Source organism: Marmota monax, unplaced genomic scaffold, assembly GCF_021218885.2.
Source record: "Marmota monax isolate L192 unplaced genomic scaffold, Marmota_monax_Labrador192_F-V1.1 WCK01_AAM20220418_F8-fsc00052, whole genome shotgun sequence".
Classification (NCBI taxonomy): domain Eukaryota; kingdom Metazoa; phylum Chordata; class Mammalia; order Rodentia; family Sciuridae; genus Marmota; species Marmota monax.
In genome coordinates this window covers 3,779,080-3,795,643 of record NW_026693473.1, presented here as the reverse complement: position 1 = coordinate 3,795,643, position 16,564 = coordinate 3,779,080, and the positions used below count along the sequence as shown (strand labels likewise).

Below are 16,564 nucleotides of genomic sequence, written 5' to 3'. Positions count from 1 at the left end.
GGCAGCTTTACCATGACAGTGGCAGAGTTCAGTACAGAGACTATATGGCCCAGAAAGCCAAAAATATTTACTATATGTCCTTTACCGAAAAGGTTTGCCAGCTCCTGGTTGGATGAATTCATTAGATGGATTCTAGCCTGGATCTGAGGTGATCTCACTTCTGACACCTGCAGAATTCTCACTGGTGACCCCTGTCTGAGGAGGAAACACATTGCTCTTTGTGGCCAAAGTGACTCCTTTTATTGTAAGTCTTTCCTCAGTTAACTTTGTTTTTCCTCCTCCATCCCATCCTATTTTAAATATAAGCCCCAAGGAGGAAATATAAATACAAGCCTTAAGACGAAAGCAGGTGGGAGTCTAAGATGAGTTCTCCCTGTGCAGGCATACCAATCCTGGAATTAGATGGTACTGGGTGCTACCAACTGCTGAAATAGTGACCGAAAGCATAGTTTAGTGAGATGGACCCTACCCTCATATTTGTAAGAAGACCTGGAGATAATTAACAATTTAGAAATTAGAAAGCATGTTGATCTCTGAGTAACCATGCATAAAACAAATGCTCAATAGAAAGGATACAGGAAGTCACCTATTAGAACCAACTGACTACTGGCCTCATCTATCTTTCCTCACACTGAAGGTATCAATAAATCCAAAGAAAGTAGGTGCTTCTGGGAGAGAGAAAGGGAGGCTATTGTTATGTGAGCACACCGAAGGAAAGAAGGGTCTGAAAGGGGCCCTTCTGTGACACTTGTCACCATCTGTGAAGCAAGTTCACAGTGTCTTGATTACCAACTTGTCTTGACTCTGGTGAGAGAGAACACCCACATACACAAGTTATATAAAGTGGAATTATTACTTACTGATATGCAGCAAAGGACAATAGAAGCCTAGGATTCATTGTGCATCAGTCTCTCAAGGCCAAGAAAACTATGCTGGGCAAATGGAGTCTCATCTGGCATCTACCCCACTTGAGACCCTGGAAAGCAGCCTTCCCTGAGATATGTGCCTTGGGGGCCACTTGGTTTGCTGGGCTAAAGCACTGAAGGGCACGATGTTTGTAAAGAGAATTAGAACAGAGCATAGGCCATTCTAGTCAGTCTCTCCCCATCTCAGGACTTTGCATGCCCTGCACATTCTACAGTTATTCCTAAGAACTTTGATCCGTTCCCAGCACATAATAGGTGCTCATTAAATATTTGACTAAGCAGATTAAAGGGCTTGTTTGCAATACTCCATACTTTGGGGCAGAGGATATTGTGGCCAAATATAAGGTTTATCTTTTTCTTCAGGTAATTTTTATGTTTACTATGTTGTGACCCATTAATAAGTCAAAATATTGATTTACAGAGTGAGATCAATATGAAATAGAATGTGTTAGGATTCAATACAACTCAAAATCATGCAAATATTCGAAATTATAGATAATTTCAGTGACTTGCAGTAGTAAGTGTAAGCATTATTGTGTGAAACTTCAGGAAAATCTTATTTTGAGGTGAAGTATAGTTATCATAAAACTTTTTATTTATTCTGTACAAGTACTGGGCTAGATGTATGTACTTAGTTAAGTTGGGGTCAGAAAGGTTTGAAAGGTCTCCTGAGAGAAAGCCTTTCATTCAGTTGTAAGAACTAGTCCTTGACATGCAGAGGCCTGGGAAGAAGATAAGACATTGGTATAATTGGATTTCTAAGTGTAAATGGGAGTTAATTTCCTGGTTTTATAGGGATCGAGATTATGAGGCAGCAAGAAATCCTGGTCCATCGGCAAAGGGACATTGTAAGAGAGAACAGCGGAAAGGGGGAACTGTCACCCACCAAGGAGCTGGTGCCCACTTCATGCTGCGTCTCGTGGATAAGCACACCTGGGGGAGTGAAACCAATTAGTCAGTGAATACTTTGACTCACCACAGGCCAAAGGAGCTCAAGAACACAAGCTCAGACTTATACTAATGTCACAACACCAAGGTGTGAGTCAGCAGAGTTGATATATCTATTTGGTTCAGTAGGCACAATGCAAGGGCCCGTGATACTTTCAGAAATCCACAAAAATGTCTCTGACCTTATGCTGACCCACCAGGACCTATCAGATTTACTGAACTATTCCTGTCTTGTGCCCCTCCCTTCCTGTACTTTCCATCTGGATATTAGTAGTCTGAGCATTCCACGATGCTGTCACGTTTAGTTGTGGCTTTTTATCAGCAGTGGCCACTGTTTAGCATTATATCCCCCACATTTGCCCTTTGGGAGAAAAGTGCTTTCTACCAAGTGACAATTTTCCAAGTAATTTTACCCAAAAAGGAGGAAAATGACATCTTTATTTAGATTGATGATAACTATAACATTTACTGACTAGATCATTAATCCTAAGTGCACCACACTCTGCTTTTCAGCCTTGCCCCGAGTCAACCAAACCACTGGAGAACAAAAGCAAATGAGAGTAGGTCTGTGCTTTTTTATTCCAAGTTGTTGGTGCTGGGTTCAGATGCCATTGGCTAGAAAGCCACCCCCCCCCCCAAGACATACAGAGTCTTTGCCATCCAAATATAGACAAATGGCGGCAGCAGCCGAAGTTGGAAGACCTCTGTCAATGGAGCAGCACCTGTGGCCTCCTCACCCTCCTCCACTGGAAGGAAAGTCTGGTGTTGCTCCCTGTAGCCTCGGAAGAGCGACTCTATCCTCCCGCCATCCCAGCATCCAGGTGTGCCATCTGCAATGGCTTCCCATCAGCGTTGGCTCTGGCTTCTTGGCCTACAGAACTTTGGATGAGGAGACGTAATGGAAACCAAAGCCAGAAGGGAAAAAGCTAAGGAATTATGGGAGTATTTCAAAGATTATGTGGGATATTCCCAAATCGATGGCATTAATTTAGAGACCATGTTCTGTGGTGGGAAGAAGAGCAAAGGGTGCTGAGGCACCCAGACTCAGTGGCTGGCTCTCGAGGTTCCTGCCTAGGTGACCTCAGGCAAGGAGGCTTCTTGCAATCTGAACATGTTTCCTCAGCCTTAAAATATAATTCTTAACTCACATGATTGTTTGTAGGAATAAAATAATGTATGTGAAAGCACCTAATATACTATCTAATTTGACCTACGTTCTCAACAAATGGTGTTTGAATATGAAATTTATCTGAGTAAGTTAAATAAAAACCAACTCGACCATCCAATAGATACTGAGTTATCAAATTAGCAAAATGACTGCTTAATTCCTTTGGCTTATTTATACACATGGCTTTAAAACTGTCAAAAGCGAGGCTGCCAAGGGAAATACACTGTGTAGTAACCTGAGAGTCCATCCATCTTAGCTGCATAGGAGGGCATCCACTGAAGACTGTCCCATTGTTTTCATGGAACAGTGTCAATACCAGGGAGTAGATATGGTAAGAAGGCAAACTTAGGTTCAGTGTTTGGCAGGTAGAGTGGCTTCTTGTCTGCACAACTCCATGAGATGTAATCCACCTGTGCCCATTTGTGCAGAGTGCAAACACACTGTAGTCAGAGCCCTAGCTCAAGCTCCCACATGGCATGGGCTGGTTTGTGAAGGAAGAAGTTCCCTGCAGTGGAATCTGTTCAATTTGATGAAAAGGCAATATAGGTCAAGGATACTGATGAGATGGCTCCTACTTTGGGTAGGAATCTGACTAAGAAGGCTTTTTCATTCCAGATTGGTTTATCAAACACTTATGGAACATCCATTACATCTCAGATATAGACCACACTCCAAGGACAAAAACATGAATAAGACATCATGCTGGCCCCCAAGGAAGATGGCAGCCCCAGCACTTAGTCACACCATACTTCCTAGTGCACTGTAGCATCCTGACATGATTCCAGCTGTGTCCTCCTGCTAGTGGCAGCTGGAATTGTATGGTTGTGTCTACTGTCTGTGAGACTATAAGTCTCTCCTTCTTGAATATATAAACCTGTTCCTTTCCCATGGATTTGATGTCCATACCTGTGGACACACAGTTGTCCACCCAAATTCTCAAATTTATTTGCTCTCAACATAATTCATCTGCATCATGAAAGAGAAGCTGAGAAGTTTTCAGTGCCACAGAAGGATATTTTGATCTTGGAAAAAGCTATTAAGAGGTTTTCAAAAATCATATACTTGTTTTTACAACTAGATAGGTATAAATGAACAATGGCTTTTGAGAAAGAACCCAAAATGTTATCTAAAAGTAATGAGGTACTCTGGGTATGCCTGATAGTCATAAAATACTACAAATATACTTGGACTTTGTTCATTATCCGTGACAGAGTCATACAGGTCCGTCGGATTTTGCGTATTCTTTGAAGGAGGCACAATTAATGAACTGTGTCCACGGGTGTAGATTCCAGTAAGTACTCGCACATAATACATATGCTTTTTCCCATTTACATCTGGTCTGGAGTAAGTGCTATTGGCAGAATAACTGGCATGAACAGCAAAATAGGTTCCCTTTCCATATGCTACAGCTGTGAAGAGAAAAACAAAACACGTTTAAGAATTTCAATTTAGTGTAGAATTTGACATGTTGGTCCACTATGTCAAATAATGTAAAAAAAAAAAACAAAAAACAAAAAAAAACAATGTTCAGTTTAAATATTTTGTGTTTTTTTTTTTCTTTTTTGGTACCAGAGATTGAACCCAGGGTCTCTTAATCACTGAGCCACATCCCCAGCCCTTTTTGTATTTTATTTAGAGACAGGGTCTCACTGAGTTACTTAGGGCCTCGCTAAATTGCTGAGGCTGGCTTTGAACTCACAATCCTCCTGCCTCAGCCTACCAAGCCACTAGGATTACAGGCGTGTACCATGGCGCCTGGATCCATGTGTGTTTCATTTTTAAAAATCAAATTGTCCACCTCGTAGGGCCAGTGAGTCCCTTTAGGATGGAATACAGTGAGTCCTACCCTGAAACTTTGTCTGCAACCTGGTCACCAACCATGGGGAAAATAAGTAAATCCACATTGTCCCTAGTCAGCTTGGGTTCTCAGGGCTGACACCTCCTCTGGAGCAGGCAGATCCCTCACTTCTTACCATTCTTTCCAGCATAACTGCGGTTGAAGCCATTTCCATTGACATATAGCACAGAGCCACCATCTGTTCCGTGGAAGAGTAGCCTCTCATTTTGTACCTGGCCATTCTTGGCATCCATGGTTTTTTTCTTTGCCTGGTAGCTATTCCAGAGATCTGGATTCTGGATCCTTTCAATCTACAAATTAATGAAAAAAATTATTCTGCCAGTGCCAGGGGCACTTGCTAAGTATACAGCCAATGAAACATGATCACTATTTTTCATAAATAAAAATTACACTCAACAGAAAATGACAACTTTCTGCCTGGAAATCTTTTCAGATCCAGTGTTTCATAAAAACAGAAATTGGGATGAATGTTGGTTTGTTTTTTAACATCTGCTACAGACACATAAAAGCAAACTATTTAGGATCTTAAGTACTCATGATAGAAATCTGATGATCCAGTCTGTCCAGTAACTGCTATTTATGTGCATCCAATAATCGCTTCTATTGCCCTGTCCAATAACCTTGCTCTGTCCCTTTGCCTCTCTTGATGCCCCAGCCCTCCTGGGATACTGACTGACCTAGCCATGTTGTAACTGTGGGAAGAACAGTAGAGTATCTAGTACAGAGTGAAGCAATAAAGTCAAGAACATGGTGGAATAACTTTTTCAAAGTGCCTGAAACACATGATTGCCAATTCAGAATTCCATACCCAGCAAAAACTATCCTTCAAAGACGGAAGGCAAAATAAAATCATTGCAGACCAAAACTGGAGATAATCCACCATGACTAGATCAATATTAGAGAAAGTACAGAAAATGATCCCAGTCGGAAGCACAGAAATGAAGGAAGTATTGAAGAGCACTAGGAGGAAAGGGCAAATATGTTGGTCAATGTTAGGAGCAGCAAAAAAGTCAGACAGGGGTAAATAGGGTTTAAAAAGTGGCTGCATTGTCTAAAAAAATGATAATAAATACACTACATTAAAGTTTCATAAACCAAGGATATACTTTGTAATTTCCAGAGTAATTAAGAAAAGAATTATAATAGGACACACAACCAACAATCTAATAGGGGGAGAAAATAGAATAACAACAACGATTAACCGAAAAGAAGTCAGAAAGGGACAAAAAGAGCAAGGTACAGATTTGATAAAAATATTTAAGGGCTGGGTTGTGGCTCAGTGGTAGAGACCTTCCCAGCATGTGTGAGGCACTGGATTTGGTCCTCAGCACCACATAAAAAATAAAGAAATAAAATAAAGTTATAAAAATGATTTTAAAAATATTAAAGTGAAATATTTAAACCCAAACATCAGTAAACACATTAAATGCAATAAACAGATTAAGTACTCTACTTAAAAGATAAAGACAAAACTCATATGCTGCTACTAAGAGACACATTTTAAATATATGAGCTAATATATAGCTATAAAATGGTTAAAAGACAAAGACTGGATGGGGCTGGGGCTGGGGCTCAGCAATAGAGCACTCGCCTAGCACGTGCGAGGCCCTGGGTTCGATCCTCAGCACCACATAAAAATAAATAAATAAAGGTATTGTGTCCAACTACAACTAAAAAAATACAAAGAAAAAAAAAAAGACAAAGACTAGAAAAAGATGAAACATTCTAAAACTAACCAAAGAAAGTTGGTCTTGCTATTTTAATTTTGCTAATCATTTTGGTATCATATATATAATATAAAACAAAATTAATGTTATTATAAATCAAATTTTCTTTTTTTAAATGTTTTATTCATACATAATAATTGTACAGAGTAGTGGGTTCACTGTGGCATATTAGTGCAAACATATAACATAATTTGCAATTTCTTTCCCCAGTACCTTCCTTTCCCCTTCTTCCCTCTCCCTAATGCCACTTCTCTACCTATCATTTTTTTAGACAATGCAGCCACTTTTTAAACCCTATTTACCCCTGTCTGACTTTTTTGCTGCTCCTAACATTGACCAACATATTTTCTCATTTTCCAAGAACACAGGCAACAATAAATTTTGGCAAGGATATGTTTCCTGTAGCTTTGAAAGGAAACACAATGCTTGACTTTCTGAATCTGGCATATTTTGCTAAACATGATACTCTCCTGTTCCATTTTCTTGTAAAGGATACAATTTCATTTTTTATGGTGGAAGAAGACTTCATCGTGTATATAAGACATGTTTTCTTTATTCATTCATAAATAGGTGTTGACAAACACCTAAACTGATTCCATAATTTCGCTGTTGTGAATTGTGCTGCTATAAAATAGTAATGAATGTATCTCTAGAGTATACTGACTTTAATTCTTCTGGATAAATATCAAGGTGGGCTATAACTGGATTATATGGTGGTTCTATTCCTAGTCTTTTGAGGAACCTCCATAGTGATTTCCATAGTGGCCATACGGTTACATTCCCACCAATAGTGTACAAGAGTTCCTTTTCCCCTGTATCCTCACAGGCATTTGTTGTTACTTTTATTCTTGATGATTGCCAATCTAACTGAAGTTACATGGAATCTGAGTGTAGTTTTTTTTTTTTTTAATTGTTCGGCATTTTATTCTTATGATTTGTATGCTTGGTGATACTTTTAAAATTAACTGTGTCACAGATAGGCATGTCACATACTTTACAGCTATAATAATTTTTCTAACACTATATTTTTATGACAGTAATTGCCTTCTTTCTAGAAAAATATACATTTTGAATCTAGTGACATTTCATCTATTATTTTTAATATATTAAAGCAGCATATTAGATTATTTTTATTTGTTGCTTTTAGATGTACATGACAGTAGAGAGCGTTTTGACATACATACATGGTGTGTAATCCATTACAATTTTGATCCCATTCTTATGGTTGAACATGATGTGGAGTTACACTGGTCATATGTTCATATATGAGCATATAATCCAACCAACAAATGGGCTGAGGAACTGAACAGACACTTCACAGAAGAGGAAATACAATTGATCAACAAATATATGAAAAAGTGTTCAACATCTCAATCAATTAGAGAAATGCAAATCAGAACTACTCTAAAATTTCAACTCACTCCTGTCAGAATGGCAATCATCAAGAATACAGGCAACAATAAATTTTGGCAAGGATATGTTGAAAAAGGTACTCTCATACATGGCTGGTGGAACTGCAAATTGGTGCAACCACTATGGAAAGCATACGGAGATTCCTCAGAAAATTGGGAATGGAACCACCATTTGACCAGCTATCCCACTCCTTGGTTTATACCCAAAGGACTTAAAATCAGCATACTATAGTGACACAGCCACATCAATGTTTGTAGCAGCTCAATTCACAATAGCTAAACTGTGGAACCAAGCTAGGTGTTCTTCAATAGATGAATGGATAAAGAAAATGTGGTATATATACTCAATGGAAATTATGAAATTATGGCATTTGCCAGTGGATAAATTTCAAGGTGTGGTATAACTGGTTAGAGCTGGAGAATATCATGCTAAGCAAAATAAGCCAATCCCACAAAACCAAAGGCTGAATGCTTTCTCTAATATGCAGATGCTAATTTACAGGGGGGCACTAGGAAAGAACAGCATTACCTTAGATTAGATAGAGGGAAGTTATGTGAGGGGAGGGAGAGAATGTGGGGATAGGAAAGATAGTAGAATAAGACAGACATTATTACTGTATGTATATATGTGACAACATGACCAATATGATTCTGCAACATGTACACTCATAAAAATGAGAAATTATATCCCATCTATGTATGATATATCAAAATGCATAAATGCATTCTACTGTCATGTATAACCAATTAAAACAAATGAAACTATTTTAAGAAAAAGTCTATAATATTAAATTTTAACAGAAAACATAAATCTGAGCTCATGATTTTCTTAGCTTTAGAAACATAAGGGCCTGGAATCACAACACCTCAGTAGCAGTGAATTCACTCAGCACACAACTCTGCTTTCTTACTGCCGTTCCCCACTACATGCAATCAGGACTTTTAGGGAAACAACTGGTTCCAAGCCTGAGACAGAGAAAGCACAAAGTAGGCATGAGTGACCTTATGCCAGGAAGTGAAGAAATGTTCCAAGTGTAAGGGGAAAAGACATGGAAGCCAATTTCCTACCAGCCGAACATAGGATGATTTTTACATCTAAAGGAATAATCACTCTAATTAAATACAATGTAATAAACCTTTTTTAAAAGCATGAGGGAAGAAAACTTATTCTTTTAAAAACAGCCAGATAAGAAATACAAAAGGAATGCCAGCATTAGAACATCATCTTGTAGATACAACGGATTCAGGCAAGAATGATCAGTGGGTGTTAAAATCAATGGATAAGAGATGGTTGGGGACAACATCATCATTAATATTAGCATCATTAACAGTGGGACAAACTTACCATATGAAACTCCTGATGTGAAATATCATCTATGAAGTATTATAAAAATGTTGATCTGAATTTACCTTAACCTTTAAATCTAATTCTCAGTTTACCAGAAATAAAGAGTATACAGAAATAAATTAAATGACTATGATGAATCAGACAAACCTAGAATCTATAAGAAAACTGATTGGAATTTTTTCCAAAATACCAAGGTATTAAGTCCAGAATGTGAGACACTCTACAACACAATTGGCTTAAACTCTTCAAAAATTTGATGTCATGAAAAAATTATTTTAAAAAATGCAGGAGTACGATTCTATATTAGAAAATATGAGGAAGATATAATGACCAAATATAGTGTATAACCAAAGTTGGTATAGCAGGGAAATAGGAATAAAAAAGATTTGTTAAGCAATTGGAGAATTTCGAATATGGTGTCTATACTGGATATTAGTGCATTAATGGTAATTTTCTTACATAGTATAATGGTATTTTGTAATTTAGAGAATGTCTTTGTTCTTAAAAAATATGTACTAAATTATTTAGAGTGTCATGATGTCCATAACTTAACTTTCAAATGCAAATGTGTAAAATGGTTGAATCTAAGTACAAGGTTTGTGGACATTAAAAAGTCTTAATCATAAGACATAACAATAATGCAAGATGACAGAGCAGCAATTTTTTATGTTGGTGTTTTCATACTACCAGGAACAACACAGAGGTGTATGTTACAGAGTACGTACTACCTACTTCAGCTTTTATTGGGTTCATACACTAGGATTTCCTGGTTCCTACAATGGGATTTCACATAAGATTTTATTTAAACATTATTGGATTCATTTCTCTGATGAGGTCTGTCCATCCATGGCAGGCCTCCCAGGGCCTACTACAGATGTTGCTCATCAGTTAGCACATTCCCAGCTCATCTGAATTTGGCATCTCGTTAAATGGGCCAGTCAGCCACTACCAGTTTTCTGTAATTGGCATTTGGAATGACATTTTGTTATCTCAGAACTAGACCATCAAATAGCTACACACTTGAATCCCATTGTCTTGGTTCCTCATAGAATTGTTTTCATTCAATCAGGCATTAGTTTTGTTCAACCTGTTTACATTAAAGGAGGTTTAAGAAAAGGTGATATAAATTTGATATTGAATTTATCATGAAGATGATGTTAAGGATATTCTCCAATACTTGAGCCACCAAAGAAATCTCTCAGGAGTCAGTCTCAGAATTGTGAAGAGCCATGAGTCTCGTCATCAGAAGGTTTATTCTTTTATTGTGGATGTTATGAGTCTTGTAACTACTCGGTATTTACTTCTTGACTTTGTCCACTAGGAAACTAGGAAACTCAGGGACAAATGTACAACTGTCCAAGACCTTGTGTTATATTGTGACCTGGCAATATTTAGGTATTATCTTATTTTCTCTACCTTCCTTCTCTCTTTATCCATTTTTTCTTCATCTATTTATTTTATCTAAAGGTATAGTATATATCTTTGTAGGACACTGGAGATCTTTTTGAATCATCATTTGTTTTAACTACATGAATAAACAGAGTGATGGCAGGCAGTAAAGAAAATTTGCAAAGAAAAAAAAATGAAAGTCTTATTGGAAGACTCATTATCACAGATGAATGGAAGGAAATCAAAGATCTCTGATTTTCCCAGCAAATGGTGGAATCAAGGACAAAAATGGGGAAGGAAGAGAACACAGAAGTAATAGATGATGAGTTAGATTTAGAAAAGTTGATTTAGCAGTTACACATTCAAGAGGAGAGGTTTTAGGCCACTTGAGTAAGTTCTAGAAACTTGAGTAAAAGATACAGTTTGGTGGTGTTGATTTAGGAATTATCAAGATTGAAAGAATGGCTGAACGCAAGAGGGGTAAAAATTTCCCGGCAAGATACAGAGACAGAAGACCAAACTGTGAGTCCTATGAAGGAAAAACAGATTACAATGATAATGAGAGGGAAATTAGTTAAAGAGGGAGAAAAAAGTCAAATATCTTTTCACATAAGTCAGATAGGAACATCATTTCAAAGGACAGTATTAATAATGTTTTAGCATAAAAGATGCCAAAATAATTGAGAAGAATAGGGAAAAGGCTACAGAGTTTATCAAGGCAGTTAGCACCCTCTGACCTGTGAACACAGGAGCAAAAGAGCAGAATCCTGAGTGAGGACCCTCCATGCATCACTATCTCATGTTTGCTAGTTATCAAATCCAACTTTGAAGCCATATCATTAAATTTTATTAGCTAGCTTCACAAAGTAAATATGATGTATCTTTAATATTCTAACATGGGATTGTCGTCTAAGATTGTGTTGTAACAACTGACACGAGACTTTAAATTTTAGTAATTGTGGTGCCATAAATAGAATCTAGAATCTAATTACCATAAATATTCTAAGTCTGGTTAAAAAATGAAATAGAAAATGAATAAAAATGCGTTTAGACAGGGCCATGATATCAGTTATCTCTGCCATCAAGAGACATGATGTCAGCAGTTGACTTACCTTCTCTATGACAAACTGTGAGCAGGTCTGGTTAAACTTGCTTGCCACAGTGGTGTATTCTGGATCACTAGGCTGCAGCGCCACCGCACACCAATTCTGCTGCTTCATGTCACTCCAGTACTCAGGGATTTCAACTGCAAAGCAGACATTTGAGGGTTCTGCTGCACATGCCTGGTATGCTTTGAATTAACTGAGTATCATCTGTGCTCTTGTGTTACAAACTCCTAATTCCATGATTCCATTTCCTTATCTTCCTAGGATATTTTTTTTTCAAGTGTGGATCATAGACCATCAATATCAGAACCAACTGAATTCTTGTTATTAAAAAGAACAGAAGAGGGGCTGGGGCTGGGGCTTAGCGGTAGAGTGCTCGCCTAGCACATGCAAGGTGCTGGGTTCAATCCTCAGCACCACATTAAAAAAAAAATGAATTTGTGCATGTCTCCATATTTTCACAGACACATGTCCAACTACAACTAAAAAATATATTTTAAAAAAAAGAAAGAAAAAGAAAAGGGCTGTAGTTGTGGCTCAGTGGTAAAGTGCCTGCCTGGCATGTGTGAGACACTGGGTTCTATCCTCAGCACCACATAAAAATAAATAAATACAATAAAGGTTTAAAAAACAAAAAGGAAAGAAAAGAAAGGGGCCAGTCACAGTGGCGCACCTATAATCCCAGCAACTCAGGAGGCTGAAGACAACAGGATCCCAGGTTCAGGCCAGCCCAGGCAATTAGAGAGAAACTATTTCAAATTAAAAAAAAAAAAATTAAAAAGGCCTCGAGATGTAGCTCAGTGGTAGCACCCCTGGGTTCAATTCCTAGTACCTAAGTACATACAAAAAATAACAAACAAACAAACCAAAGAGGCTAGGATTTAGCTCAGCAATAGAACATTGCTGAGCCTGCATAATGAGTTTGATCCTTGACACCAAACAAAACAGAAACCTCACACCTGTTGAATAAGGTCTCCAGGGGTGAAGCCCGCGACTCTTCATCTTAAGTTCTGATCATGCTAAGATGGGAGAACCACTGGTGCACTATACCTCATCTTTAGTTTCTATTCAGCCTCTACTCTGGCACAATTAAACAACACATTATTTTCCTACCTGTCTGAAATCGTTACTATTCTTTTGCTTATGCATAGAATTTGCCAGAACCCTTCCTTGCCATCATCACAGTGTACTCCACATCTATTTTCTCATTGTTTTTCACCATGTCCTTAAGAGGTCAGTGTGGGGTACATTTTGCCATTTGGCAGGTTGTGGTGGCAGACCTCCCTCCTATCCTGACTACTACACACGATTGGTCACGTCATTTCCCCAGCGGGCTCAGGATCTCTGGAATTCATTCATACTCATCTCACAAGAGATGAACATAGTGTATGGGAAGCCAAGTTACTGCTTTCCACTGGGCGACTTAAGTGTCGAGGGCAGGGATGGGGTTTACATGGGACAGGCATTCCCTTCTTGGGGATGGCTCAGGATCCGTGGGTGGCTTCCTGATGTGTGTCAAGGAAACTGCTGCTCAGGACAGAGATGACTTCTGGGAATAGAATTAGGATGCTCCCAGGGTCACCAGGGACACAGAGAGGCCCCCTCTGACCATTCTGTCCTGTTTTTTCCCCCTCTAGAAAATCTTGAGCCACTTTCTCTTTGGGCCTATTTTCTTCCCTTCCGTGGCTGATGCAGCCATTACCTCCCCAGCAGAGCTGGCTCTGGGGAAGCTCATAAATTAGAGACAGGAACAAATGCAAGGTTTGGCTATTGGTATCATTAAGATGGGCATTCTCAGACTGTGGGGTCATGTCCATGCTGTGTGTCCCTGGCCAAAGAGTAAACTCTTTAAGCTCAGAGACCAAGTCTTTTAGTTTATTCCATTAGGGTTACTGGAGTTTTATCTACTTGAAAATTTTATACATATCCAAATAGTGTTAAGCCCAAAGTAGGTTTAAAATGACAGATGACAAGCATGAAAATCTAACTCACCTTCAGATTTTGTGAGGCGCTGAATAGTTACACTGTGTCCATGTGGATCTGTGGCAATGTATGTGTTCAGATTCACTGTATAGTTCTGATTATTAATTTTGACAACAACGTTCTTATTCTTTGCTCTCCTTGCATCCTCCAATTTCAGACTGGTCATTTTGTCAAAAGGAACAAAAACGTTATTGTCATCATATTGCCATTCTATAAAGTCACTGATGCAATCCGCCCGGGTTTCCTTTTCTTTGGCCAATCGAATGCTCTTGATCATTTCCTCAATTTCATTTCGAGCCTGTAGCACATCTCTGCTAATTCCCAAAACCTCAATTAAAGGTCTCTTCTGGTTCAGGGAAATGGTAATATTTAAAGTCTTCTGTAGCTCATTCAGTTTCTGGTACTCCTTTTCATCAAAGTTTTTGATACACTCATCTTCACTAGTGTAAGAACACTGCTCCTTTTTAATCAGTTCTTGTAGCCAGGAGATAGTTTTGTCCACATTGTTTATATTTTCACCACACACCTGGAAAACTACCAATTCTGTTTTCTTTTCCAAAACCAAGGGATTCCGTTTTTTGGGAGATTGCTTTGAAAAGCCCAAAAATGCTAAAGAGAAAAGGAAGATTAGCTATTTCTCATGTGATGGCAATATTAGGAATTACATATGAAGTAGAAATGAACAACTCACAGGCAAATTTAGACATCATAGACTGCTGAGGGGCAGCCTGAGATCCTTCTCTTTTTTTCATGGTGGCATAAAACACATCCAGGATCTGGGGCAGAAGGATAACAACTTTCACTTTTTTCACAGACTGGACGGATCCTTTCTGGACAAAGTCTTCAATGGCATCCATTGTGCCTTCAGCAACCGTATCTGGGTTTTGTTGGGCTTGTCCTGGAAAAGCAAATAACAAAAAATGACTAGCAGGGAAAAAAAATCCAAAAAAAAAAAAAAGCTCAGGGTCTGGGGATGTGGCTCAAGCGGTAGCGCGCTCGCCTGGCATGCGAGCAGCCCGGGTTCGATCCTCAGCACCACATACAAACAAAGATGTTGTGTCTGCCGAAATCTAAAAAATAAATATTAAAAAAAAAAAAGCTCAGGAATAAATTAGGCATTACAAATCTCACAGAATAAATGCCCACTCCCCAACTGTTGATCCAATTTTTGCCACCCACATACCTTCACCATATCATGGGTCACGACGTTGAACTGTTCTAACAATACATCTGCAAACACTTTTGAAATCCTGGATGCAATAGGGAGTTTTTCCTCCCAGGATGTCAAGGAAGCCAACAACCGAGTAAGGAACAGGGATCCTGAAACCTAACTTCTGGTTTCTGACATTTCTATCTGACTTGTTCTGCTGATCCCAGATCACTGTGTCCTGTTACAGAGTACAAAGTTCTGACCCTGAGAACTTTTCTTTTTGGTTCACTAGTGGATTCAAAGGATCCACAAAAAGCAGAAGATGCTAATATATGTTGAAACAACATGCTCTTTAGAGAGAAAAATGTTCTTTTTTACTCAGTCATCACTTGATTTTGTGCATGTGTCCATATTTTCACAGATATTTTGGGGGACCTGATTTTATTTTATTTTTTAATGTGTAATTTTTTTCCACGTTGCCTTATTGGTACATTATAGTTGTACATAATTCTGGCATTTGTTGTCATATATTTGTACATGCACACAATATAACAATATAATTTGGCCAATATCATTCCCCAGCACTCTCCTCCCCCACTCCTTGGTTGCTTTCCTCTACTGATCTCCCTTTGATTTCCATAAGATCTGTCCCCACCTTTCTTTTTCTTTGGGGGAGTCAATTTCAACTAAGATAATTTTGTATGACACCCAGAACTGTCAGCTAATAGTCATAATCTATAATTCTTTGCACACAAGTTGTCCTAAGCCTCCAGGAAGTCTTTTCTCCCACACACAGAAGTGTTTTTTCCTCCTTGAACCACCAGAGTTCAAGGTAGCCCAGTAATCAGATCCATTCCTGCTTTCAGCATGCTCCCGATTGTTTTTCTCAAGTCATGAAAGCCACTGCCTAGGTAAGATCATGAAAAGTCCCTTTCAGCTTACGGAAGTGGTCCATGTGAATGTCAGCTGGCCAGGTCACATATTAGGCAATGTAAAAATGTCACCAACCTGGTATGACTGATCAAGGAGCCGATTTGGATTATCCCTAATGATCAGGGACAGAAGGAAACTCCATAAAAGGCTGTGGTTTTCACGTGGTACTTGGAAGAATTTAGATTCATTCATTCACTCTCAATAAACATCTACCATGTCCCATAACAGGATAGATATTCAGCTAGCCACTTATTAGGACACAGAGAATGTGTGTGATATGTGGAATAAACAATGGGGGAAGTTTGGAAAACTGAAGGAAAACTTATGCCAGATAGAACTATGTCACAGGGGAATGGTATGTTCAGCCTGGCCTGGACAGGAAAGCACACCAATTTTTGAGAAAGATAAATCTGGAGGGCATAGAGGAGGCACTGGAGTGGGGAATCCAGCTCTAGGTAGGAAACTAATATAAGAGTTTAGGCAAAACACAAGTGCTGAACTAAGTAAGACATAATGAAGGGTAGGGTATAGGAACGAGGAGATATGTAGGAAGCCAAGTCAGGAGGACTATGACCAGCAGAGTTTGTCCTTGGCCGTTCCCTTCCTCTCTTTTTCC

At 38.7% G+C, this 16,564-nt stretch overlaps 1 protein-coding gene across 1 annotated transcript in view; it reads right to left on the bottom strand.

Moving 5' to 3' along the window:
• Positions 1-2,294: 2,294 nt before the first annotated feature.
• The window catches only part of Parp14 (poly(ADP-ribose) polymerase family member 14), a 49,882-nt gene continuing 35,612 nt past the window's right edge, over positions 2,295-16,564 (bottom strand). Inside the window, exons 13-17 of the mRNA XM_046457924.2 lie at positions 14,557-14,763; positions 13,875-14,474; positions 11,889-12,022; positions 5,016-5,190; positions 2,295-4,451 (exon numbers count right to left, since the gene is read on the bottom strand). Coding sequence (XP_046313880.1) covers positions 4,165-4,451; positions 5,016-5,190; positions 11,889-12,022; positions 13,875-14,474; positions 14,557-14,763 — 1,403 coding nt within the window. The 3' untranslated portion in view covers positions 2,295-4,164. The remainder of the gene's footprint in view (positions 4,452-5,015; positions 5,191-11,888; positions 12,023-13,874; positions 14,475-14,556; positions 14,764-16,564) is intronic.